Source organism: Thermobia domestica, chromosome 8, assembly GCF_964235325.1.
Source record: "Thermobia domestica chromosome 8, izTheDome1.hap1.1, whole genome shotgun sequence".
Lineage (NCBI taxonomy): Eukaryota > Metazoa > Arthropoda > Insecta > Zygentoma > Lepismatidae > Thermobia > Thermobia domestica.
This window is the reverse complement of record NC_137461.1, coordinates 16,120,590-16,145,696: the sequence shown is the minus strand read 5'-3', so window position 1 is coordinate 16,145,696 and position 25,107 is coordinate 16,120,590. Positions and strand designations below refer to the sequence as shown.

The 25,107-nt window shown below is 36.6% G+C and overlaps 1 protein-coding gene across 1 annotated transcript; it reads left to right on the top strand.

The window, feature by feature from the left end:
• The first annotated feature begins 1,138 nt into the window (after positions 1–1,138).
• LOC145691568 (waprin-like protein) lies at positions 1,139–24,738 on the top strand. Its single transcript, XM_081766973.1, has 4 exons — positions 1,139–1,669; positions 8,284–8,351; positions 9,186–9,341; positions 24,436–24,738. Exons 1-4 carry the CDS (start codon positions 1,665–1,667, stop codon positions 24,573–24,575), a joined length of 369 nt encoding a protein of 122 aa, XP_081623099.1. The 5' UTR covers positions 1,139–1,664; the 3' UTR covers positions 24,576–24,738.
• The last annotated feature ends 369 nt before the right edge of the window (positions 24,739–25,107 follow it).

Here is a 25,107-nt window from a genome sequence, read left to right as displayed (position 1 = left end):
GCGCTGCAAAATATTCAAGGTATGAAGAGCTTGTCGAGTTCATCGTAAAATATGAAGATGAGAATGTTACTCGTATTTACCAATCTGCGATAATGCTACCCAGATAATGCTAACCATTGATATTTTCATTGCGAGCCGTGAAAGATCATTCAGCAAATTAAAACTAATTCTCTCCTACTTACGAGCATCCATGGAACAAGACAGATTACGTAATCTTACTTCACCAAGTGTTGAATGGGAACAAACAGAGAAAACAAATTTTAAGGACGCTAGACAAATTTGCAGCACTTAATAATAATAATAAAACATTTTGATGTGTATGTAGAAAACATGATGTTAATTCCTTCAATTATTTAAAATTTTTGGGTCCTGTAAAAGATTGCAATAATTAAAAAACAAGAAAACAAACAAAAAAAAAAAAGAAATGTTTTATAAAAAGTGATGCTCGATTTCTGCGATTTCCTTAATGTGATGTTAACAATACATACGCTAGTCTTTTTAAAGCATTTTAGCGATAATTCAACGGGGCAAGAAAACAGTTCTCAAAAATAGGCGGTACCCGGTAAAAACGAATGATCTGGGAAACAGTTAAACAATATAAATCCTAATGTTGTCATCCTAATAACAATGAACAACAATTTTAAAAATTTGTTTTTGAACATGTATATACAAACTACTGTTATTATAATACAAAAAGAATACGTCACTGAACGGACAAATTTCTCCTGCTTTCCACGATAAGCAATGTCTGACTTTAGTGTAACGGTATGTTAACAGTTGCAACTTCAGAAATGTAAAAGAGACCCTGATTTTTGTAATGGTAATCCATCATCTACGTACTAATACATGCAATTGTATATAAATGTATATACACTTTCCTTTATAGTCGTTTTTAATCAACAATCAACAACTTTCACTTAACAATATTTGACACTCCAAGGCCAAAGCTATTAAAACAAGAGGAAATAGATCTTAAATGACGTGTATAGCACTGAATAACCTTGAAAAAATCTGCAAGACAAACCCTTAAAGACGGAAATATCGTCAGAGAATGATTTACACCGAAATATAACGCATCTCCCGGAGACAAAAGAAGAACGAAATAATAAAAGATGATAGTATTCACCATAATTCTTCTCGGAGGATTGGTATGTGCAGCCATCCTTGACAGAGAGTTCATTAGTGGATCCGGTGGCTACCAGAAGGATTTGATTACCAACCACGATGCCATGATTTGAGGCTGTTCACTTTATGATTATCTATTGGCTGCACGACTGACGAAACTCGAGAAGAAACGTGACTGTAAATTACATTTACAAATTTTCAACAAAATTAAAAGCGTTGTTTTTGAAGGTTTGTTCCTGATTGGAAGAAAGAGGCGGGCACACCATGGAGTCTTCAGTAACATGTAAAAGAACTCGCAAAGGGAGGGATTAAAGCTGTTTTAGGTAGTTTTATGGTTCTCAGTCGAGAAGGGAGGAGGGGATTGAAATGTTGCGTCTTTACTTATTTTCTTCCTTTTTTTAAACATTTTTTTGAAAATTTCGTTGTTGATGATGATAGGGTCTAACAAGGTCGCTGGAATTTCGTATATAAAGAAGAGCAACAGAATCAAAAGGAAGATAATTTGTTTTCGATTCGTCTGCTGAGCGCTCGAAAGCATAATGAGGTAGGTACAATTAACTGATATTAAGTTCACGCCAAATCAAAACATTTCAAAATTAATTAATTCAAGTTACAGTAATTTTTCTAAGTATTAGGACTTCTGAAAAGTTTTCATCGACATTAATGTCTTACTAATCTAGACGATTATGTGTCCTAGATCAGTGATATTCAACCGGGGGTACGCGTACCTCTAGGGGTACATAAAGATGTTTCTGAGGGTATGTAATCCGAAAATAAGTATGTTTCCAATATTCGACCAAGAATCAAGGAGTTGGTGTCCTGCAAATAAGCTAAGTTATCTCATTAACGGGTTAGTTCTAAAGTTAGTTTTAGTTTTTGAATTTTTAACATTATCCTCAGTGAGCGAATTATCAGGGATGATGAGGGGAAAATTCCCCTCATTAGAACTGGATGTCTCCAGTGTTTCGAAATTTTCCATGATAATTTTTTCGGATATGCACCTCATCTCCCCTGTAAGTTGTCTTTTGATTGACACACTGATTGTTCTTTTGTTGTGTCTCCATTTGTCCCCCTTTTTAATCAACAGAACATGTATATTAAGTTTAACAAGTTCATTTCAATTTATTTATTTATTTTTTTTTTTAAAGCAGCTTCAGGAGTACACAATTGGATAGCGAACTGTCTAGGGGTAACGAGAAAAAAAAAAAGGGTTGAATAGCACTGTCCTAGACTTCTAAAACTGTTTAAACGGAGTACTTGTATATTCATAATCGACATTATAAATATATCCTGTTGTTTGAAATCTTTCAGTTTAACGTCCCACGATTGTTTCCTTTAGGCTAAGGGAGACGGATGATTAAGGCAAGTGAATAATGATGAAAGAATTGGTGGAACAATAATGGGGGAGAGAAATGGGAGCATCCCGAGAAAACCCACGGACACGATGTTGTCCACTATAACTTAATTTGACCAGGGATCGAACTAAGGACCCCATACACGAGAGGCAAGCGCTCTACCGAGCCACCGCCGTTCCCTCTTATATCTCGTTCTTCTTAGTATACTGCAAGCGCACGCTTTCTGAACGCCAGTTCTGAGTTCGATTTCTGGTGAAGATAATTGTAACGGATTTAAATCCAGATAGTGCTTCGGATCTCATTTTAATAACCAGATTCCGTTTTATGTAGTTTCTATAGAGTAGTGGTTTCCAACCGGTATGTCACTTAGCTCCATAGGGTGTGTCGCAAAATTTTAGAATTTAACAATCATGGAGCACTTAATAGTTAGTTAAAACCATTTTTGGGACAGAGTGTACCAGTCTGCGCCTCCAGCGGCAGCAGCAATGTTCAGTACTACGTAGAGGCACTACTTTGGGTTGAAATAAGAAAATTAGTAATATGTTTCGTAAGTCAGTCACTTTTTTACGCTCTCTGATACATCATTTTCGTTCATTTATATATACAGGGTGTTTCAAAACAACACCGACAACATTTGGGAGGTGTTTCCTGACACCAAGATAAGACAAAAAGTATAGACCAACTTGGGTGCACAAATGCTTCTTTTCGAAGTTATAGGCTGCCGAAATCATGTAAAATTGAACTTTAAAGGTCCATAGCTCCAAAACTATGGGACCTACCGAAGTCGGGTCAAGACTTCACCTAGGAACTAATACGTGCGCTATCCAAAAATACATGTTTAAAAATCCTGCGGTACCTCCACAACAGTTTTTATAGAGGGAGTTTGGCTACGGGCATATAATTTCAAGTACTCACCAACTACCTCTACAAAAATTGTTGTGGAAGTACCAAACGATTCTGAAACATGGATATTTGGATAGAGCACATAATAGTTCCTAAGTGAAGTCTTGACCCGACTACGGTACGTCCTATATTTTGTGGTTATGGGCCTTGATGGTTCAATTTTTCATGTTTTCGGCAGCCTATAACTCCGAAAGGAAGCATTTGTGCACCCAGGTTTGTCTATACTTTTTGTCTTATCTTGGTGTCAGGAACCACCTCCCAAACGTTGTCGGTGTTGTTTTGATACATCCTGTATATCAGGGTGCAAAATTTCAAAGTCGGACGCACTCGCCAATCCAAAACTGACGATAGCCAGTATTTCTCAAAATACAAATTACGACAGGTGCCCCCCCCCCCCAAAGACCTTTGGTTTGACAAATAAATAAATTTCATCAAGGGCATAACATTTCAAAAAAACAGACAATTAGATTCAGGATAATCAACTTTGAATTGGACAATTCATACGTGTTAAAAATATCTTATATCTTAAGGGTGGGAAAAGAGGGGCGAATTACAACGTTGTGAAGACTTCACTTGCCATGTCCGTTGTGAAGACTTCACATTCCGTGTTTTCTCTCACTCAATAACAATTATTACTTTGGTGCGAAACAGGAACTGCGCAGCCCAGTGAGTTTAGGCAGAAATCATTCCTATTGAACACTGGTCGCCAGGTTAAATTTCTAGTCGCCAATGACGACCTGGCGACCGGAAATTTTGCGCCCTGCTGTATATATATATATATATATATATATATATATATATATATATATATATATATATATATATATATCCCTCCTCCTTCCCCAAGTTACGGGGTTGAAATTGGATTTAAACGGCATAGGGTTTCAATGTTCATCTCAGCGACTACGAAAACTATGAATTCAACATTAATTCCCGTAAAAATGTTTCTTTTCTTTTTTTTATTTATTGGAAATATGTCTTCTTTGACCATGATTTCGTAATTTTCAAAGTAATTTTTGTGTTTTGACTACAAAAATACAGGATGTTAATATCCAAGCAGCATTGCCCTAAAATAGGTAATCATGTGTTGCTTGAGCAACATTGCCAGTAATACAGTCAAATTATAATCTTAACATTATTTCTTAGAAGGAGTCTAATTAGCAGCAGTTTCGTTGAAATAGCTTCCTACAAACCAAGAAACCACAAAGAAAACCAACTTTCGTGAAGTCGGAAAATAAAGCTTCTGCAATAGTGAATTTGACTGTCCTTGTCGAAGATTACAAATATCTAAACAAGTGAACCACAAATGACGTATGTAATATTGTATGAAGCAATAACACCAAATAAATGAGAACTAAAGTTAACATTCATCCACACAACACAATAAAAATCGAAGTTGCTTGTAAGCAACACAACCAAATAAAGGATATTGGTAACTGTGTATATTTTCTTTTCAATTAAGCAGAATTATGCTCTGATATAAAGATAAATGAAATAAACTGCTAAGAACCGTTCTCGTACTTTTCTTGACCTGCTTTGAACAGTTCGTGCTACACTATTTAGATAACATTACAATTATTTATTTTAACATATAACATATAAAAGCTACAAACAAATATATATAATAAGCCATGCATATCACTTGTTATATTATTTGCGGGCATGATGCATCAGTGGTAAAGTTCTTACTTCTGGTGCACATGGTCTCTGTCTCGATTCCCGGCCAAATAAGTTTGTGGTGGACAACATCGTGTGCGTAAGTTTCCTGTCACATTCTCATTCCACCAATTTTTCTATCAGCATTCATTTCCATTACTCATTGTCTCCGTTAGCCATAAAGGGCATAATCGTGGGAGGTTAAACTGAATAATTTCCTTTGTTATATTATTTGTTGAAAATTTATATTTTTCTTTAGATTCGCCCCCCCTCTTGGATTAAGGTTCTCCCGTCCCGATTTCAGAGAAAATGTTCAATGCCGCGCGCAGCTTTGTAGGAACTTAGAAATGTCTCATTTTCTATTATTATTATTATTATTATTATTATTATTATTATTATTATTATTATTATTATTATTATTATTATACGGAGTGACCCAAATAGAGGGAACCTCTCACCAGCAACAGGCAGGCAGCAACATCCCGGGATCAGAAATTGTTATAATAGCGTTTCCTTTATAGGTGAAACTGTAATCGCTAGTCGCACCACCAAGAAATGTTAGACCGTCCGGCCAAGCAGCATTTGCAGGCAATTCTTGCACCACACTAGCGCTGCTTTCTCGTATTCTGAAGCCTCTGTATGCATTTTGTCAATAGTATTTTGGAATATCAGATTTTTGGTTACTTAAAACTTTAAACTAAAGTCGGACAATGACAATGAATGCGTTGCATTGACTCCCTGTTCAGCGATCGCTTTAAATGACTACCAAAAATCATTAATTTGGCCTACCCTATATACAATAAACGGCCTATATGATTTAAATTGTCTATTTTGTGAATTCGATAAATGTGATTGGCCTTTCACTAGAAAGACATATTATATTATATTACAACCAGAAAAGGTATGCTGGTACATTTCTCCCCCACCCTACAAATCCATTAGCTACATGAAGTATCCCTATTTTTTGGATTTGGAAAGGTGGTGGCCCTACTCAAGATTCGGTAGTGTAATGAGTAACTTCAAAACTGTAAGGAGTGAGTCCAAAATCTTTCGCATAGTGTAGGCTTATTATCAATTTAGATGCCTAAAAATTACGATGTTATAACCTGCAGAGTGCACATCCGGATATCTGGCTAATAATACCATACTCGCAGGTCTAACAGCTACAGCGTGCGCCTTTGTTATATGTGTTCCATGCTCCACGGTCCTCCGCTAACTTCTTCGTCTTCGCGTATGATATTTCTGTTTTTATATCATCCATTAATTGTAGTCTCCTTCGCCTCCTCCGTCTCTTTCCCGCCACCATACCCTCATGATACAATCTCTTCTTAGGCAATGTCCCAACCACTTTCTCTTCCTCTTCCTAATAATATCTAGAAGCGTTCTTTTCTCACCCATCATTTCTAAAACTCTCTCATTCGTTTTTCGCTGGACCCAACTAACTCTTTCCATTCTTCTCCACACCCACATTTCGAAGGCTTCCAGTCGATTTTCATCACCTTTACGTAATGTCTACGTTTTTCAGGTAGGAGGTTAAATAAATTGTTTTCATCATTATTCATTTTCATTACTCATCTTTCTCCTTTAGTTTAAATGGCATTACCACCACTGAAAAGCAAACCACTTGGCATTACAGCCCTTTGTGGATCTGAGCCACTCTAACGCCATCTGTTAGCAACTGACTGAACTACGTCGAGGCTAACGACTAACAGGCTCCCCATTTTGCCTCATGACGCTGGGTGGACTACAAAAATTGGGAATCACCGACCGGGAATCAAACCCGGGACCACGCGGACATGAGTAACGCTCTAACCACTGGACTACGGTGTCTCGTAGAGGGCATAACCGTAGGATGTTAAACTAAAAAAATAAAATTCATTAAATATTTGCTGGCTTATAACAGAAGGTGAGGAAACAATTATTATTCTATAGTGATCGCAATGACTTGTGAAACCTCGGCTTTACACCAATTGCAAAACGATGTGACATCATGTGACATGCATCGGAAGAATTCGGTACGATTTGTAGAGCTGCCTTCCGAGCGCACACTTGAGAAAACTTGAAACACGATAAGTACATTAGCAATGTTGCCAAACTTTAGAAAACATGGCGACCGAGCGACAAAGAGAACATACTTAAAGAACTATAACAGAAACATCAACAATTATCTGAAGTGAACGATAACAATAATAATATCAAAAATATAAAACAAGGACAACAAAAATAAACAAAAGGAAACTTAGCAACAAACCGGAAACACTGTATCCTCAGAACATGTTAACCGTACAATGTGAGAGACAATACTGACAAAATTTCATGGATGCGGGTTGCCGACTGGAATACACCCTCGTGTTCTATTGGGTGGTGAAATCGGTAGATCAAGGTCAAGCTTCACGACTGCTCGCGATCACTATAATTCATATAATAGCGTTTTCTACAGTCAATACTCTACTTGGCTCACTTCCTATATTTTTGATCTTCTTCATTCTCTTCAAGTTATCAATTGAAATTGGAAAGAGGTGGGAGATAAGGTGAGTAAGAAATCTTGCACAAAGATGATTCAAAGGTGGTACAATGTATAGAGAAATAGAAAGGAATGCGTACATTAATAAAGTATAATCAAAATTATATGATGTGTATATGTTACATTAATATATTCTTGTATTCTGATCTATTCTACATGATTGAAAACATACTCTTACGTTTCTTTTTTTTTTTTTTTCAATCATGAGTTTTATGTGTGTAAAATCCAAAATGAAATGGATTCGAAATTAAATTTTAATGATTTTCATTATACTTTTTAATTAACAAATAGTACAATCAAGTTTTGAGAAACAAAAGTTGCTAATTTTAACAACAGTTTTCTAAACAAATAAAAAAAGAAAGAAAAAAAGAAAACTGCTCCAAAATAATCTAATAATTAGACTCTATTTAAAGTTTTGTTTATTTTTTAAACATGAAAGTTGTCTCATAGCTTAGTGATCTCGTAAACTTCGAATATTTATCCAATCTATAAAACAGTTTTTGCTTATCGGATAGAATTTTGAAAGTAAAAATCGGCCAACTTATATACCAAATCTGACATGATTTGCATATGTTCTTAAGTTAATTACCCTACATCCATTCAAGAAAATGAGCGCGAATCTTCGAAAGGAAATGAAAACATACTGTACATATGTTAAGAAGAAAATGGATCGTTTACCAAAAGAATGAAAATTGGATTTTCCTGTTCTTGTTTTTTCAGATCGTTGAGTTTTGCAGTGGTGGCTTTCATCGTAATTTCAGATCTTGCATTCCAGTTTTGTGCTGAAGGTAATGTTAACAAGTTGTTATATTAAAATTTTAAAAATTCTGTTTGTTTGATCGTATTAAGATAAAATAATTGTCTCACGGGATCTTTCGTCCAGCTGCATCATTAACAAGTGACACATCAAAATAGGTGCGAGCCAAAATACATATTAAATATTTCTTTTGTTTTGAATCTATGAATCTATGAATCAATAGATGCTTGTAATAACTAAGCTATATCTATACTAAACACTAGCGTACAGAGAATTTCATAAGAGGGGGGTTCAAGCAATCAATCTGGTATCCATTTAAAAGCAAATGTATCATTTTTCTTTTAGTCTTTTAAGCACATGATAGTACCAGTATATTTATACTATATAAGTAGTATTAGTTCAAATACATGTAAGTTTCTTTTAATAATTCGAGCTCCTTAGTGGCCTTTGGCATGGGAGGTCCGGGTTCGATTCCCGGCAGGAGCTCATGTGGCTCAGATTCCACGTTAATCAGTAGATACATGTCTCATACAGCCTTGTTGCCGAACAGGAACTCAAAATCAACTCAACTCTTTTAATACACCCTAATTCAAGACTATGAAGAATACTTTTAGACTAAATACAGTAGGAAGATTAATTTAATGAAACGTGTGTTCTGGTAGAGAAAGTGAAACGCTTGCTAATGTAATTTCCAGACTGTCTTCCAGATTCTCAATTAGTGTTCCGTACGAAATTTCATTCAACTTTTTTTTTGGTCCCTTTTAGACTAATGTTATATGTAGGAGGACCACTTGTAGCTCCTACACTACTGTTTGAGAAATATTGAAATATAAGTTTAGAAATAACTCTATTTTGTTTACTGCAGGTGTGAAGCTAGGCATCTGCCCTGACTCTAGCCGAGCTGGAATTTGTACGAGTACCTGTAGCTCGGATGAACAATGTGTCGGAAAGCTGAAATGTTGTCCTAACAAGTGTGGGGCTTTCACATGTGCTTCCCCAAGGCCTGGAAGCAATTATGCAGGTCGGTAATAGTCTAATAGATATATCATTAAAACTAATTTCTTTATCTCAATCATTTTGTGTGTATGCAGATATACAGATAGTGGTCAAATAAATGAAAGCATCTTTACAAAATGCAACAATTGCTTAATATAGGCCCTAGAATTGAACCAGATTTATTCTGAAGTATAGCTTGTATTCATAGCGAAATTAGGGCATTTAGCTCACAAATAATTACATGATAAAAATCTCAGATTAAATCAAGTTCAAACTATGTTTGAAAATTCATCAACTCATGTAAAATGTTAAAATTCTTTCAACAAATTGTGTTATATACCAGTAAATAACTGCTTTTCTTGTACATTGTATAGTCTTTCCAGCCTTAGAACAAAGTAGATGTAAACAAAGCGAAATGTATTACTCCGCGGCTCACATGTGCTTCGGCAGCGAGAGACGTGAACAGCAAGATCTGCTAGCTTATTGTCGTCGCATAATTTCCAAAGTGTAAGGCTCTGTTGGTTGGTATATAATTAACGCACTAACACTGACTACTGTTATGTTGGAAATACATATTTTCTTAAATCGTTATATAAACGAGATTGTCTCTATTCCTGGTGTTCTCTTTTACGTTTTATAACACGAGAGGAAGGTGGATTTTTGTAACACTTTTTCGCCATGGAACTCTCTATATTCTACAATTTCAAATGAGTGGGATCGGCGCGCGAACGCATACGCATGCGCAGTAAATACTATATGTCCAAGGACGGGTGAGGTTAAAATAAAGCTACATCTGTTGTTAAATATTATATATATTGCGTTTATTATCACAAAATACAGGATAAATTCGGATATTTTTATTTGAAATTATTATTTTAGTAGAGATTATATTGTGGTAAGGTATTAGTGCAGTGAGACCAACAACCAATCACTGGTCATCGATCCACTGGTAGTCAGGGGTTTTTATTTACTTTTTTCTAAGGCTGGAAAGAGATTAGCTGATAGGAGTTTCTACTTAATGACAGAAGAGAAAAATCTTACGATTTGAGCAGGTTTAAACATATTAATTTATATAATATAATAAAACAGTATATTATATGCTGCTGCTTTATTTTGACACATCACATTAGGAAGATTTACAGGTAAAATTTAATACTTTTGTATAAAAACACACATTCATTAAAAAAAAAAAAAAACACTTCTGCAGGCGATAGAATTAAACAAAATAATACAGCTGAATTTTAGGTTTACAAGTATAGGTTTACTAGTGTAAAATCATTACAAGTGCTTTACGATGGATAAAATAAGACAATGCATACGGTGGATTTCTGCACAGTATACAGAAGCTGTATTTTATGTTAGAAGTGGAGCGGTACTATTATGAAAGAATGACAAGTGCATTTGAAACTAGTAGGATTCGTAAAACAAATTGTTTTCACTACCTTCGGTTAAGTATATACTCACAGTCGCTGACTCTCCTGTTCTCTTCGGACAACCCCGCGCAATCGCGCGGGCGCATAAGCTTTGTCTTACCCTGACTAGGTTAGATAGTATTCGTTCTTTTTAGTGGCCACCTATCACAAGTTAGTTTGCTTTTTCGCACTATAGTGTTTATGCCATACACTCGGACGCCGTATTACGCAAATCGTAAAGAAATTATAGTTTATGAACCATTACCTCTGATGACTCCCTTGAATTTTGTTTATACCAAGTGACATATTTTCATGTCGTCTATCGCAAATAATTTAGGTGACAATAAGAAGGAAATTAGTGAAAGAATTATAATTTTTCAACAATTATTTCAAGTGTGTATGAAAACTAAATAGGGATGCGCACGAGTCGAGTCGAGTCGAGATTCAAGCCTGTCTCAAGTTCAATCACATCCTTAAGTTGAATCACATCCCAGATGTGTTCGATTGGGTTCAGATCCGGGAATCAGAGGGCCAGCACATCACTTGGAACTCGCCCTTGTGTTTCTCGAACCACTGCATTACACTCCTGGCCATGTGACATGGTGCATTATCTTGTCGAAGAATGTCACTACGGTTAAAAACATGGTCTCATGAAGGGGTGTACGTAGTCTGCAAGCAGTGTGCAATACGCCTCGGCCGTCATGGTGCCTTGCTCGAGCTCTACTAGACACATGGATGCTCATGTGAATGTTCCCCACAGCATAATTAAGCCGCCGCCAGGTTGTGTCCGTTCCGCAGTACAGGTGTCAAGGAGCTGTTCCCTTGGAACATGGCGAATTCGCACCCTCCCATCGTCATGATGAAGAAGGTATCGGGATTCATCAGGCAATACAACGCTCTGCCACTGCGCCAAGGTTCAGTGGCGATGGTCACGTGTTCATTTCAGTCGTGGTGTTAACATTCGCACATGAATGGGTCGTCGACTGCGGAGGCCCATCGTTAGGAGTATTCGGTGCACTGTGTGTTCAGACACACTTGTGCCTTTCCCAGCATTAAAGTCTGGTGTTAATTCCTCCACAGTTCGCTGCCTGTCCTGTTTTACCAGTCTGCCCATCCTACGACGTCCGACATCTGTAATGAGGTGGGGTCGCCCAACCCCTCGACGTTTGGATGTCGTTTATCTTTAGTTTCGCCACTTGTTGAAGACACTCACCAACAGCACTCCTCGAACACCCGACAAGTCCTGCAGTTTCCGAAATTCAAGTGCCGAGTCTCTGGGCCATTACAACCTGCTTACGGTCAAACTTAAATAGATCGTGCGCGTTCTCCAATCTACACACGGCCAGCCTTTCACTAATTTACTGAATTGAGCTAAAAATTAAATCTTAATCTCGAAAGATTAACTATTAAGTTTATTAGTTCTGTTATAAAAGCTGGAATAGGTTTCAAGGCTGTTTCTGAGTGAATACTTTCATCAAAATAATATTAAAAATTAGAGAAAGATTTTCGAGACATTCAATTCGAGTCGAGATTTTTATGAGCAGTCTCGACTCAAAAATTCGAGTCGAGAAATACGTTTGTCTCGACTCGTCTCGAATTTTACAAACTGTGTCTCGACTCGTGAGCATCCCTAAAACTACTGTAAACCTGAAGGTATTATATTAAATGACTTCAAAGAAGAAATAATTGTTGTTTCAAGCATATTTAGATGTAGTCAATATTTTGGACCTATTACATGTGAACAGTTTCTGCTAATGAAGTATTTGTATTACTCCGTAAGTTGCTGCTGCATAATTTCAATAACAATATTTTAGAAAGATATCTGAGTAAGAGTGAACCATTTCCGAATTTGAATGTTCCATAAACTTGTCAATAATAATACTAAAAATATTGTAAGCATATTTTTCCAGCTTTTACTAGTTAACATTCATATTCCTTGTTAGCGTATCTCAAGGTTATCTTTGCCCTTGGTAGAGAAAAACTTTTCAAGAAAATATGTTAGAAATGTCATTGAATATTTATAATGCTCTTGTGTCTCGTCGGCCAGACACGTAGCCAAGGGGTGGGTCCGGGGGGTCCGGACGCCCCCCCTCCCTTCGGGACCAGAAATAAAAAAATAAGGAGGGATGAAACAAAAAGAAACAAGAAATAGGAAGAATCAGCGTTAAAAATAAAGATAAAATATAAAGATAAAAATAAAGCTAAAAATAAAAATAATTTTTTATCATCGCTTCCCTGTAGTATCAAACATGTTATTTCGAAAACAATTTTCTACTGCTCCTTTAACTTGTCATTTGGAACAGACAGTAGTTGACGGAAAAATAAAACGAAAAAGTTATGTGGAAAGCAAGTCCTGTTAACATTTGATTTAACAAGAGAAAGCAACGCAGATATTATAAATATTTTACAAGACATTATTGGATAGTACTTTTTTTTTTTTTTTTTTTTTTTTTAATAGTTGAGGTCATAATGAAAGGAAAATTGTTACATTTGGATAAACAGAAGAAGGAACGTAGATATTGTAAAATTTTTAAAAATATTTTTTTAACACTTTCAGCCCCATGTGTATCTTTTTGATACACAGTGAGGGTTTACTGATGGACCACGTGTATCAAATAGATACACATTGGCTGACAGTGTTCATAGCAAACTGTAGTCTGGTCCCGGGATGAAATACTCAAACAGGGTTGGGGCTGAAAGTGTTAAATATTCTTTTATTCGAGATTTCTTCATAGTTTGTTACTAAAATACTTACTAACATGCATGGGCGCCGATCCTGGGAGGCCGAGGGAGCCCGGCCCCCCAAAGGTCATGTGGGCCCTCTTGTTATATTTATGAATATAAAATATATTGGCATAATTTGAATGCAATTTGTCTTAAATTCCTCATATATGCCTTCTGCATCTGAATGGACCCCCCCCCCAAAAAAAATTACAGAGAAATCGGCGCCCTTGCTAACATGTCCTAATTTTAAAGTCTTAACATACCAATATATGTTACTAGTAAAATAGTTTAAATTGATCAAGCCCCTGGTGTGATAAGCACAATATTTCATATCCAACTCTTCCTCCCCCCCCCCTATTACGAAATCCTGGCTACGTGCCTGCGTCGGCACGCAGTGGCATAGCAAGAACGAAACAATCCTGATAACGTATCATGATTTATTTCGAAAATTGCCATTTATTTTATACGTTTCTAAGTTTTCATTTGATTTTTCATGATTTCTGGAATTAAATTTAGCAAAATGAAAATGTTGAAAAGCAGATCGTTATATCTTTCAAATGATATCGCCATTCGCCATTCGAATTAGGGGTTTTCAACTTACGTATTATCTGGCCTTGGAGTGATGATGGATGTGAGTTAACTGTTTTAGAGCCCGTTTAGATAGGAGAATAAATGATTGTTAGCAATTCAAACAAAAATTTATAGTTGTTAAGTAAAGAAATTGGTGAATAAAATCAATTAAATGAAGTGATTAAACTATGTATTTTCAAAAGTTATTGTCCCATTGTCGAAATGTGTTGCATCAAACACAAAGAAATAAATATTTCCGAAAAGGATCAAAATATGTTTTATCCGATATCATATGGCTCATACTGCGATTTAAATTATATAAGTAGGATGCTGTTTTTTTTGGGGGGGAGGGGGTATGAGCAAGGAGGCTCGGTGGTAGAGTGCTTATTTCTGGTGCGTGGGGTCCCTGGTTCTATTCCTGGCCAAGTAAGTTTGCGGTGGACAGCATCGTGTCCGGGGATTTTCTCGAGATACTCCCATTTCCTTCTACTTTGACATTCCACCAATTCTCCCGTCATTCACTTGCATTAATAATCCGTCTCCCTTAGCCTAAAGGGTATTATCGTGGGACGTTAAACTCAAAGATTTCATTTCACTTTCATTTCTTTCTCTTGGAAATATGAGCTGATTACGGTTGACACAACGGAACGTGCTTCCCAGGAGCTCATTCCCTGGGAGCAATGCACCACATGGAACTTTCAGTCACAAAACCACTTAGGCCTACTGTTACTGAATTATAATAGTCATAAGAGTAGTTTAATACTAATAACATTTATTTATGTTATTAAGATTGTTATTGTTATAATAACACTAATACGAAAAAAGTAGAAAAATAAAATGAAATATTTAGTTCTGTGCTTCGTAGATTCATCCCTGCACGTCAAAGGAGACAGAAATATTAAAATTATTGTTCTTTACCTAAATACAAATTTTCAATAATCAGAGTTTAATTATGAATGAAATCTGTGGAATGTGATTGTGAGAAGGAAAGGGAGAAAGTCACAATGACCCTTGGGTGCAATGTTGTCTACATCAGTGGTAGCATGTGTCACCGGATCCCTTGGATCACTTCTGTCCGGGTCTGGGTTCTCGCTTCTTAGATGCAGTCTGATTAGGTAACCTACCCAGATCCGGTTGACTCAACTGATTCGCTGATCCAGACACTTAGACTCAATGGCCTGGAAGGAGTGGAAATGTAAACTTTTCAGCATTACTGCAAAATTTGATAATGAATTGATGATTTCCAGTCAGTGCCGTAACTAAGGGCTTGGGGGCTACCCCGCAGACAACATGGAATGGGGCCCCTCTTCTACGTCCTACATCACGATTTGGGGCCCCGTGATTTCTTCGGGCCCCCCGCAATGCGGGGTCTGGGGGGCCCTTATTTACGCCCCTATTTCCAGTACTCGAGCTCAAATATACTCGTGTTGGATTGTCGGAGTGATGTTTCTTAATAAAGGTACCATGTCGTGATTAGTTCAAATATATATATATATATATATATATATATATATATATATATATATATATATATATATATATATATATATATATATTCGTTTTCCCAAACTGAAAAATAATGCATTGATTTCTGAAAACAGACTAGAAAAAAAGATTTAACATAATACTATTTGGACTTTTCGGTGTATCTTACATCCCAGGCGCACTAGATTTAATTTTGTCTATCCCTCAAGTCCACGTAGCTTTTTCGTTTCTGTGTTTTTCATACATTTATAGCTGATAGGCCTAGTAGTTATTTTTCAGTGCAATGCTTTGTTACACACAGACTCACCACGTAAGAAAATACTAGATTTAGTAGAAAGATAGAGAAAGAAAGAAACCTTTTCTAGTTTAACGTCCCACGATTATGCCCTTTAGGCTAAAGCAGACAGATGATTAATGAAAGTGAATGATTGTAAAATTATTTTTAATAGGTGCTCTTCAACCAGAAATCGAACCCGGTACCACCTGTATCAAAGAGAGAGAAGGAGGTAATCGTGTTTGATGGAAATACTAATATTAATAGGATCACACTCTCCACGTATAAGACGATGTTTCGTCGTCTCTGGGTTATACCGGATCTACCCAATTCATGTGTCTGTTCAAGTCGCAGGGTCTGATGGGTTATGGATCTTATTGTTTTCGGGTTTTCCAGGTTACCAGTTACAAATTTCGTGATCCGTTCCGTCGTTGATAATAATCTCACATGACTTGAGATCGAACGAGAAACCTCTCGTATGAGACACCTCTCGTGCTCTTCCATTCTCTTAATTTCTTCGCTCCAACCGGGACTCTTCTCCCCATAATCTTCTAATCAATCTTATCCAGGACACGGACATATCTAATGATCCTATGTAGGCATTGTGCACATTAATCGATTCAGGATAACGAAATGAATTGGTTATTAAAATTTTGGACTACTTCCAGTTTCAAGTCAAAATTTACTTTCCGGAGGTTGAGCGATTACAGTGATCCTAAATGACCTTCTGGAAGTGTGAAAATTTGTTTTTATCAATTGATTCGTTCGTTATTTTGAATCAGTTTGTTTATGTATTGCCAATTTTATGTAGAATCATTAGAAATACTTAAGCACCGGAACATACATTGTGACTCTAAGCCAGAAGTTACTTTTTGAAATTGTCCAAAATCGGCAACACTCGATTCGTTTAGTCGTCCTATAACAGTTGATGTATATATTGTCTACATAGAAACACCAGATATGTCTGGGTCTCAGAAAGAATTTTTCCCCTTGTTCCATGTTCTACTTAATCTACTACAAAGGGTCAGCTCTACCATATGTGCAAAACGTGCATTTTCATGGGGCGGCAAAATTTGTCATAAGTATATTATTTTAAATAAATATATCTTGTTGGAAACAGACTTCATGATGATGGTAGTTAAATTTACCAAGTTGCTCTTTTATTTTAATATTAAATTCATAAATCATGTTTGAATCGGATTAGTTTACGGTAGCATAGAAAGTGCTAAAGCAAATGGTCAAACAAATCCTAGCATGAATTACTTGATTGCTGTCAAATACAAGAACTCAAATTTTAAACAGTAGCGAAACACCTGTTCCATTTAGTTAGTCAGTGGTGCCCACCCCCCTTATGTCCATGACGCAAACCCCCCCCAATTGTCTATCCGTAGGTGTTCTTCCATGAAAAAAAAATCTTTTCGATTAATTTTTACATCCCCTGAAACATATTTATATAGATTTTAATGCCCCAAATATTTCAATGACGCAGTTTGCGTCATTGTCCCCCTTTGTGGGCACCCCTGAGTTAGTATCACAGTTTTGATATGAAAACTAGTCTTACCTTTGTCACAAACAAGTTCCTTATCATTGAAAGTGGAAACAAAGTTTTTTTTTTTTTTTTTTTTTTTTTTTAACAGATGTAGAAGGAAAATCAAGAAATAAAGATAAAAAGAATTAATTACACTGGAATTGCAAAGTGATATAGGCCTATTCAAGCTGAAGCTCGAATTGAAATCTATAAAATGGATTACTATTTTTCCTCTGCAGTTGTGTTTGCTTTATCTTTCACTAACATAATAAATTATTATTTAAATAAAAAAATAATCAGACACGAGGATATTGTATTTGTAGTGTTTAGGCTTTTCTAGGTGGGAGTACTCTTTCACTTCCCTTCGTTCTTCATGATGGGGTACCATACTTAAAATCGTGGCTTTTAAGACTTGTTCTTTCTGGAGAAAGGGGGGCGGCAAATTGCCTCGGGTCGGCCTTACAGTACAACAGAGAAGAGCTAAGTCGTCATTATTCTTCAACGGGACGTGAACCTATTTTGAAGGCTCTTTGTAGTCGTCTGAAGCTCTCAAGAAAGGTAACAAAACAACCTCTATGATTTTACGATGACGTTAAAATCACCTAATCATTCTAACGTTGAACGTGCAAAAAAAAAAAAAAAAAAAAAATGTATTAGAAGAAGTTAGCTCATGAGTTCATTTCTCGCTGCATTGCGAGCAACAACACCTTTTGCGTAGATAGTAATAGTCTAACACTTCTTTGTATTGAAAAGTAAATAAATAAAATAAAATCTTTCAGGTTAACGTACCACGATTATGCTCGTAAGGTTAAGGGATGATTTAAACAAATGAATGATAATGGAATGATAAAGTGGGAGGAAACAGGCTCGTATCCAGGGGGTCTAGGGGACAGGCCCCCCCCTACATTTTTACTGGCCCTCTCTAAAATTTTCACAGGTTTGTAAATTAACTATATGGTGATGAACTATAATATTTTTGGATTGGGCCCCTTAACTTTCACCGCCCCCCCTACATTTTCGGGCTAGCTACGGGCCTGGGAGGAAATGAGAGTGCCCTGAGAAAACCCACGGACACGATGTTGTCCACCACAAACTTACTTGGCAGGGGATCGAACCTCAGACCTCATGTACCAGAAGTAAGCACTCTGCCACTGAACCACCGTGCCTCCAATTTCACATTAAAATATGTAACTAATTTTCTTGTAGTTTATGTTGCTGGTTATTCGTAGATATATTGCTGGTAGCTACAATTTTCGTTCCGTAGTTTTGTGATAGTGGTAAAGCTACGCTAGGATGTAACATTCGCGTTATGTCAAAGTTCACAAGAATATTACTACTACCAGACCCGCAACCAGCCACAGAGGTTTGGGAGGGCTATGAATATGTTGGGGGGTGCCAAGTCATTTAAGATTCTCTTACAAATAACTATTTTTTTTTTCATTAATAATAGCATTTTGTGTTAAGGACTGGAGGGGCTACGAAAAGTTTAGGGGGGCCAGGCCCCCTAGCCCCCTCTGGTTGCGGACCTGACTACTACTACTACTACTACTACTACTACTACTACTACTACTACTACTACTACTACTAATAATAATAATAATAATAATAATAATAATAATAATAATCGTTGACGGGCTAGTGGCTAGCACGTGCGCCTTTGATGCACATTGTCCTGGGTTTGATTGCCGATAGAAGAGTATTAAAAATTGCAATATTATTCTGCTTTGGTTTCCACGTTAAACTGTAAAGTCTATGTCTCTCATCAGGTGCGCGCCCAAAAACGTATGCTCGAAGGGGTCCAAAGTATTGTACGTCTATGTAATATTCAACCTCTCTTATTCTGCACCCGAGAAGACGATAAGCAATTGTTAATTACTGTCATCTATATTTTTTAGAAAAATGATAAACCTTGATTATTTTTATAAGAAAAGAAAGAGAAGAGATGAGGCGTAAATTCAAATCTTTAGCCTACATAAATCATTTCTCTACTAAGTATAGTTCTGTTTAAAAAAAAAAAAAAGTCTACAAACATTAACCGAGTTACGAAATTTGGGGAAGGGGGTATGGTACCGGTGAACTCCCACGTGGGTACGCCCTTGTCTCTCATATAAGCCTCGTTGCTGAAAGTAAACCCTTAACTTCAATAAATAAATAAATAAATAACATTAATAGAACATCTGACTCCTATGTAATGGAATAAAGGTTGAGTATTTCTACCCTTTTTGACAACAAAAGTGATGTCTGTCAGATCTTCATACAAATATTAATTCAGTTTGAAATTAAAGAGATGACAATTTTTATCCGTTATCTATATGTCATAAATGCACTTACCTTCACTTCATGAATTCACTTCAATAGTATGTCTTAAATAGCAGCACACCTGATAGTATCACACAAACTGTTAAATCCATAACTAGACAGACACTAACCAAATAAAATTACCTGTATAATAACAAACGATATTAGCTACATTTCATGCTCGGGTAGTTGGTAGAGCGCCATTCATGTGAAACGGTACAAGGTGAGCCGTTAGCACCAAACCCATTACGCATATTGGCCACTTCCGCGAAGAAAACATAATTAATTCTCGTTAAGTAATATGTATTAATTACACATTAGATCATCGATGTTATAAAGCTATTAAACATTTGCAAAATTTGTGTCGTAATAATTGCAAAGTGAAACAACTTCTACAGTTCATTCGTTTAACCACTAATACATCCAACACTAATTTACACATTTTTTTTATCTATTCCTCAAGCTTTCCTTCTACTTAAGACTTTTAATACTACTACTATTTCTAGACTTGCCAGACGTCCAAGTTTTGAGGGGTCGCCCCGCCGCGCCGTTTCGGCTGGTTTCGTGTTCAGTCCCTGCCAAACGGAGATGCAAAGTATAGTTCTTTTTCCATTGTGGTCTAGTGGAATTTTAGATCTACAATCTGGCATCCTTTTTTTTTAAAAAAAAAAAAAAAGTTCTGCGAGTTGGTATCTTTGATAGTACATCGAGAAATTAGAACACCATTGATTTACTGAACAGCAAAATTTGAGACTAGAATACTTCAGACTGATTTCTCCTTTATTATTGTTATAAATTATTAATGGCAGCTTTGGAAAATTCCAGATTGCTAATAAAACTCCAGCTGACCAAAGCGGTAGCCAGCCCAAAAATGTAAAGGGGGCGACTAAAGTTAGGGGGGCCCGATCCAACCATATTATAGTTCATTTGCAATACTACCGTGAAAATTTTAGGGGGGCAGCAAAAAATTAGAGGGGACCGCCCCTAGACCCCCCCTTGGATAGGGCCTGCAAAGCAGTATATATATTTTAATAGTATATATTTGTGTTACAGTGTGTCTGAGGAAGGCTATGTTATATAGCCGAAACTGTAACACATATACTGTACATGTACTCTTAAAATATATATAATAGAAAAATACTGCTTTGGTCAGTTGAGAGTTTTACTAGCAATTCAGGGATTTAGAAACAAAACGCGCTAAATCCGTTTTTCAATTTTGTCACGAGAGAAAGCAAAAATGACTTAGTTATTTTCAGAATTGTTGAACTTCGTTTGTTTGTTTGTTTGTTTAGTAGTCACTACTTAATGCAGATGAGTGAAATTGACAACTAAAGAAAAGAATCGTTCAACAATTCTGAAACATAAGGGCGTCACCTTTCCTTCGTTCCCTGACAAAATTGAAAAATGAATTTAGCAGATTTTACTTCTATAACCCTGAATTATTACTGATTATTGTTGGTACTATAAATTAAAATACTGTCTTTGTATTTACTAATAATTGTGTAATGTAAGTTTGAATTTTGAGTAGTGTATAAGAAAAAATCATATATTATAATCTTTGAAAAACGTACACTATTAATTTTCATTGTTTGAGTGTTTGATACAAGATATTTTGATAAAATATTGTAATTAATAATGTCCCGGTTTGGAGCTTCAGAATTCTGGCAAGTCTAACTAAACTACAGATGATAACAGTAGTTTCATTCGAATGGCCTGTTTTATTGTGAGTCTGAATCCCGTTTAGAGCAGAGATGGATGACAACTAATATTGACATTGAATGAATTTTTTCACTTCAACGTCCCACGGTTATGCCCGTTAAGCTAAAGCAGTGGTATTCAACCTTTTTTTTCCTCGCGTACTCCTAGACACAATTCGCAATCCAGTTGTGTGGCCGTGAAGCTGTTTAAAAGAAATTAAATCGAAGTTATTAAACTTACTACACATGTTCTGTTGATTAAAAAGGGGGCAAATAGAGACTCAACAATGGACAATCAATGTGCCAATTATGAGACTATTTACAGGTGGGTAAAATGCACATCCGAAAAAATTAATATGGGAAATTTCGAAAGATATGGGAGACAGCCTGTTCTACTGAGGAAGATTTTCTCCTCATCCTCCCTGGTAATTCGTACACTGAGGACAATCTTAAAAATTCAAAAACTAAAAGTAACTTTAAAAGTAATGTGTTAATGAGAAGATTGAGCTTGTTTCTGAGGCGCCAACTCCTCGATTCTAGGTCGAATCTGAGAGAGTGCGAGAATCAGAGCTGATTCAGGATTCAAGCAATTTCTGTGCTTCGTTTTTATTGATGTTAACGCAGAGAAACCATGTTCACACAAATATGTTGATGAAAATGGAAGAAGTTGGGAAATACCCCTGTTACTAATTTCATTGTACTCTTTTCGAGCATAAATACAAAAGTCACAAATTGATAATTTATCGAATTTCATTTGCAGTGAACTGTCAACAGACATTTCCAGTAGAACCCCAGAAGCAGCATTACGTACCTTCAGAAACATCTTCATGTACCCCCAGGGGTACGCGTACCCCCGGTTGAATAGCACTGAGTTAAAGGAGACGGTTGATTCAGGCAAGTGAATGATAATGGAAAAAATGTGGAAGGAAACGGGAGTACCCCAAGAAAACCCACGGACACGATATCCACCACTTTTACTTGGTCTGGGATCGAACTAGTGACCCCACGCACAAGAGATAAGCGCTCTACTAGTCAGTCAACGTGGTTGCCCACAAGATTTGTTTCCTCTCATAAATTGTGTTATGAAGGGAAACAGATCAAAGGAAGACTTTTACAAAAGAAAGTGTGAGGTCATATAAGATTTAAGATTTAGATTTCTGGGCTTTCGGCATCTAAGGTCAAGCTCGTCACGTTTAGAGGGAGACGTCCCTCGACGAGCACACTATCCGGGGAAAGGGAAGGAAGAAAGGATTGGGGAAGGAAGGAAGCGTCCTGGGATCTATAAGTTACGTACCACCCCGGGATTTACCTGGTGTGAATAAGGGAAACCCAGAAAACCGATAGCGTTAGCGACTACGCTACGCGGGGCCACAGAGGTCATAGAAGAAATAGAAGGAGTTAGGAAACATGAGACAAGAAGGTGAAACCAATGGAACTTCAGAGGAAACAAGCGGGTATTACGATGGCAGTAGAAAATAAAAATGGGAAGGTAGTCAGTGAGAGAAGTGAAGTATTAGGAAAATGGAAAGAATATGTTCAGGACTAATAAGAGAATAGAGATAGATTAACACGTGGTCTAGGTATTGAAGTAAAAAATGAAGTAGGCGAGGATGATAAACGAATTAGTATTCTTCGGTATAAGTTTGAAAAAGCTATATCTGAGATTAGCAATGGAAAGTCAACTAGGGATGCGCACGAGACGAGTCGAGACAGGATTTTCCTGACAGAATTCGAGTCGAGACACGGCTCCTCCAATAGAGAAATATACATTTTTGGAGTCGAGGCATCTCTTTTACAGCACATTTTCGAGACGAGACAGCTATAAATCTTGTCTCGTGCGCATCCCTACTATTGCTGCAATTGCCCTACTATTAATGACATAATACCTATGATGATAATGAGTTTAGAGAATTATTTTCCCTTACATTAGTTTCTTCTAATATGTTTGCATAACCCTGCGGAGAAGTCGTGGCTACATATTTTCGAAATACATAAATTCCCGCTAACTTCACTAATGTGTTTCTAAATACTTAGGTTAGCATCATGTGTTAGTCAAGCTCTTAATACGATGTTAAAAACGACTTTGAATAAGACCCATAGGGCCTTATGCAGAGTCGTTCTAACGGTGTGATTAGTGCCATACTAAAGGATTCGACTAACATATATTTCCTACAGTAGTCAGGCCTTTAGTATGACGCTAATCATACGCCAAAACGACTCTGCATAAGGCGAATTATGTTTTGTGTTGGTCTGTATACAGTATATTGAAAGAGAGAATTCTGTTTTGGTCTAAACTTCCAAAACTTGAAATTTAAATGATATATAGATCCAGTGCCGGCCTCTTGAGGCAAGTCACACCGGTAAAAATTTAAATTTAATTGCTACATTCTAAGAGATAGAATTCTGAAGTTATATGAAGATTTTTCCCTTAGTTTACGCGATACTGTTTATCTTTTTAACTGGTGTAGCTTCCTTCAAGAAACAGATGAAAGATAACGAAGACAATGATTTCAATTGATAAAAATAAATGTGAATACATGTCTTCTTCTTTTTCTAACGGCATTTCTGTTTGAAAATGGAAATGAAAATTTTGTAACCTTGCACTTTCGTTGACATCTGCTGTAATCTTGCACTTTCGTTGACACCAGTTGTAACCTTGCACTTTTGACGACACCAGTTGTAATCTTGCACTTTCATTGACATCAGCTTTAACCTTACACTATTCTTGACACCTGCTGTAACCTTGCACTTTCGTTGACACCTGCTGTAACCTTGCACTTTCGTTGACACCTGTTGTAATCTTGCACTTTCGTTGACACCAGTTGTAACCTTGCACTTTCGTTGACATCTGCTGTAACCTTGCACTTTTGTCGACACCAGTTGTAACCTTCCAGTTTTTCACAACAGTTGTAACCTTGCACTTTCGTTGACTCCAGTTGTAACCTTACACTATTGTTGACACCTTCTGTAACCTTGCACTTTCGTTGACACCGATTGTAACCTTACACTTTTGTTGACACCAGTTGTAACTTTGCACTTTGCCCTATTCATGCATTTTAGAAGTAGGCATAAATAGTCAAGGCTTCTCTGTTTATACATTTCCTTTTATTTATTATTTTATTTTATTGCAGTGAAACGTGGCATTTGTCCTGTTCCGAAGCCAGGCGTTTGCACTTCAACTTGCACTTCGGATGGAGACTGCAGTGGCAATTTGAAGTGTTGCAGAAATCAGTGTGGAGCCTACGCTTGTACTTTCCCATACAGCGGATAATCAAGCAAACTCGAATAATACTATATTTTTATGTATTCCTTACTATTATGTTATTGTCTGCACCAAGCATTGTGTTATTATTCATATCACATATATAAAGTATAAATAATACATTAATTTTATTCAAACATGAAAATGTGAGTTATTTTTTAATACCTAGTTAGAAGTCGGTTTCAAATTGAAGAGCGTGTGACAAAGAACAGTGTTTTACCACATTTTTAGTAGTTCACTTCAACACACGTTTCCGTTCTACCCCACCTGACGTACTACAGACGATCACCTAACGGAACGTGATACTAATAGTGAACAGGCGCTGTATACAACACCTCACAAATCATACGCGGTACAAACAGTGGTGTCATTCAGGTGGATCGCCCGAACCGGTTGTTAAAATTTCTCAGATTCCTTGGAACCGGTTGGAAAAATTGTCTCTTCAACTTTAGATTCAATGCGTTCGAAAAAATAATTCTCTGGTACTATTTGTGAAAATCAATCTACAAAAATCAACATGAAAATGCTATGTGACTTAATC

What these genes read in the sequence shown, in the direction of transcription:
- LOC145691568 (XM_081766973.1), top strand. An exon ending in ATTCCAGTTTTGTGCTGAAG is followed by an intron (nt 8,352 to 9,185) that starts GTAATGTTAACA and finishes TGTTTACTGCAG; the next exon opens with GTGTGAAGCTAGGCATCTGC. An exon ending in GCCTGGAAGCAATTATGCAG is followed by an intron (nt 9,342 to 24,435) that starts GTCGGTAATAGT and finishes ATTTTATTGCAG; the next exon opens with TGAAACGTGGCATTTGTCCT.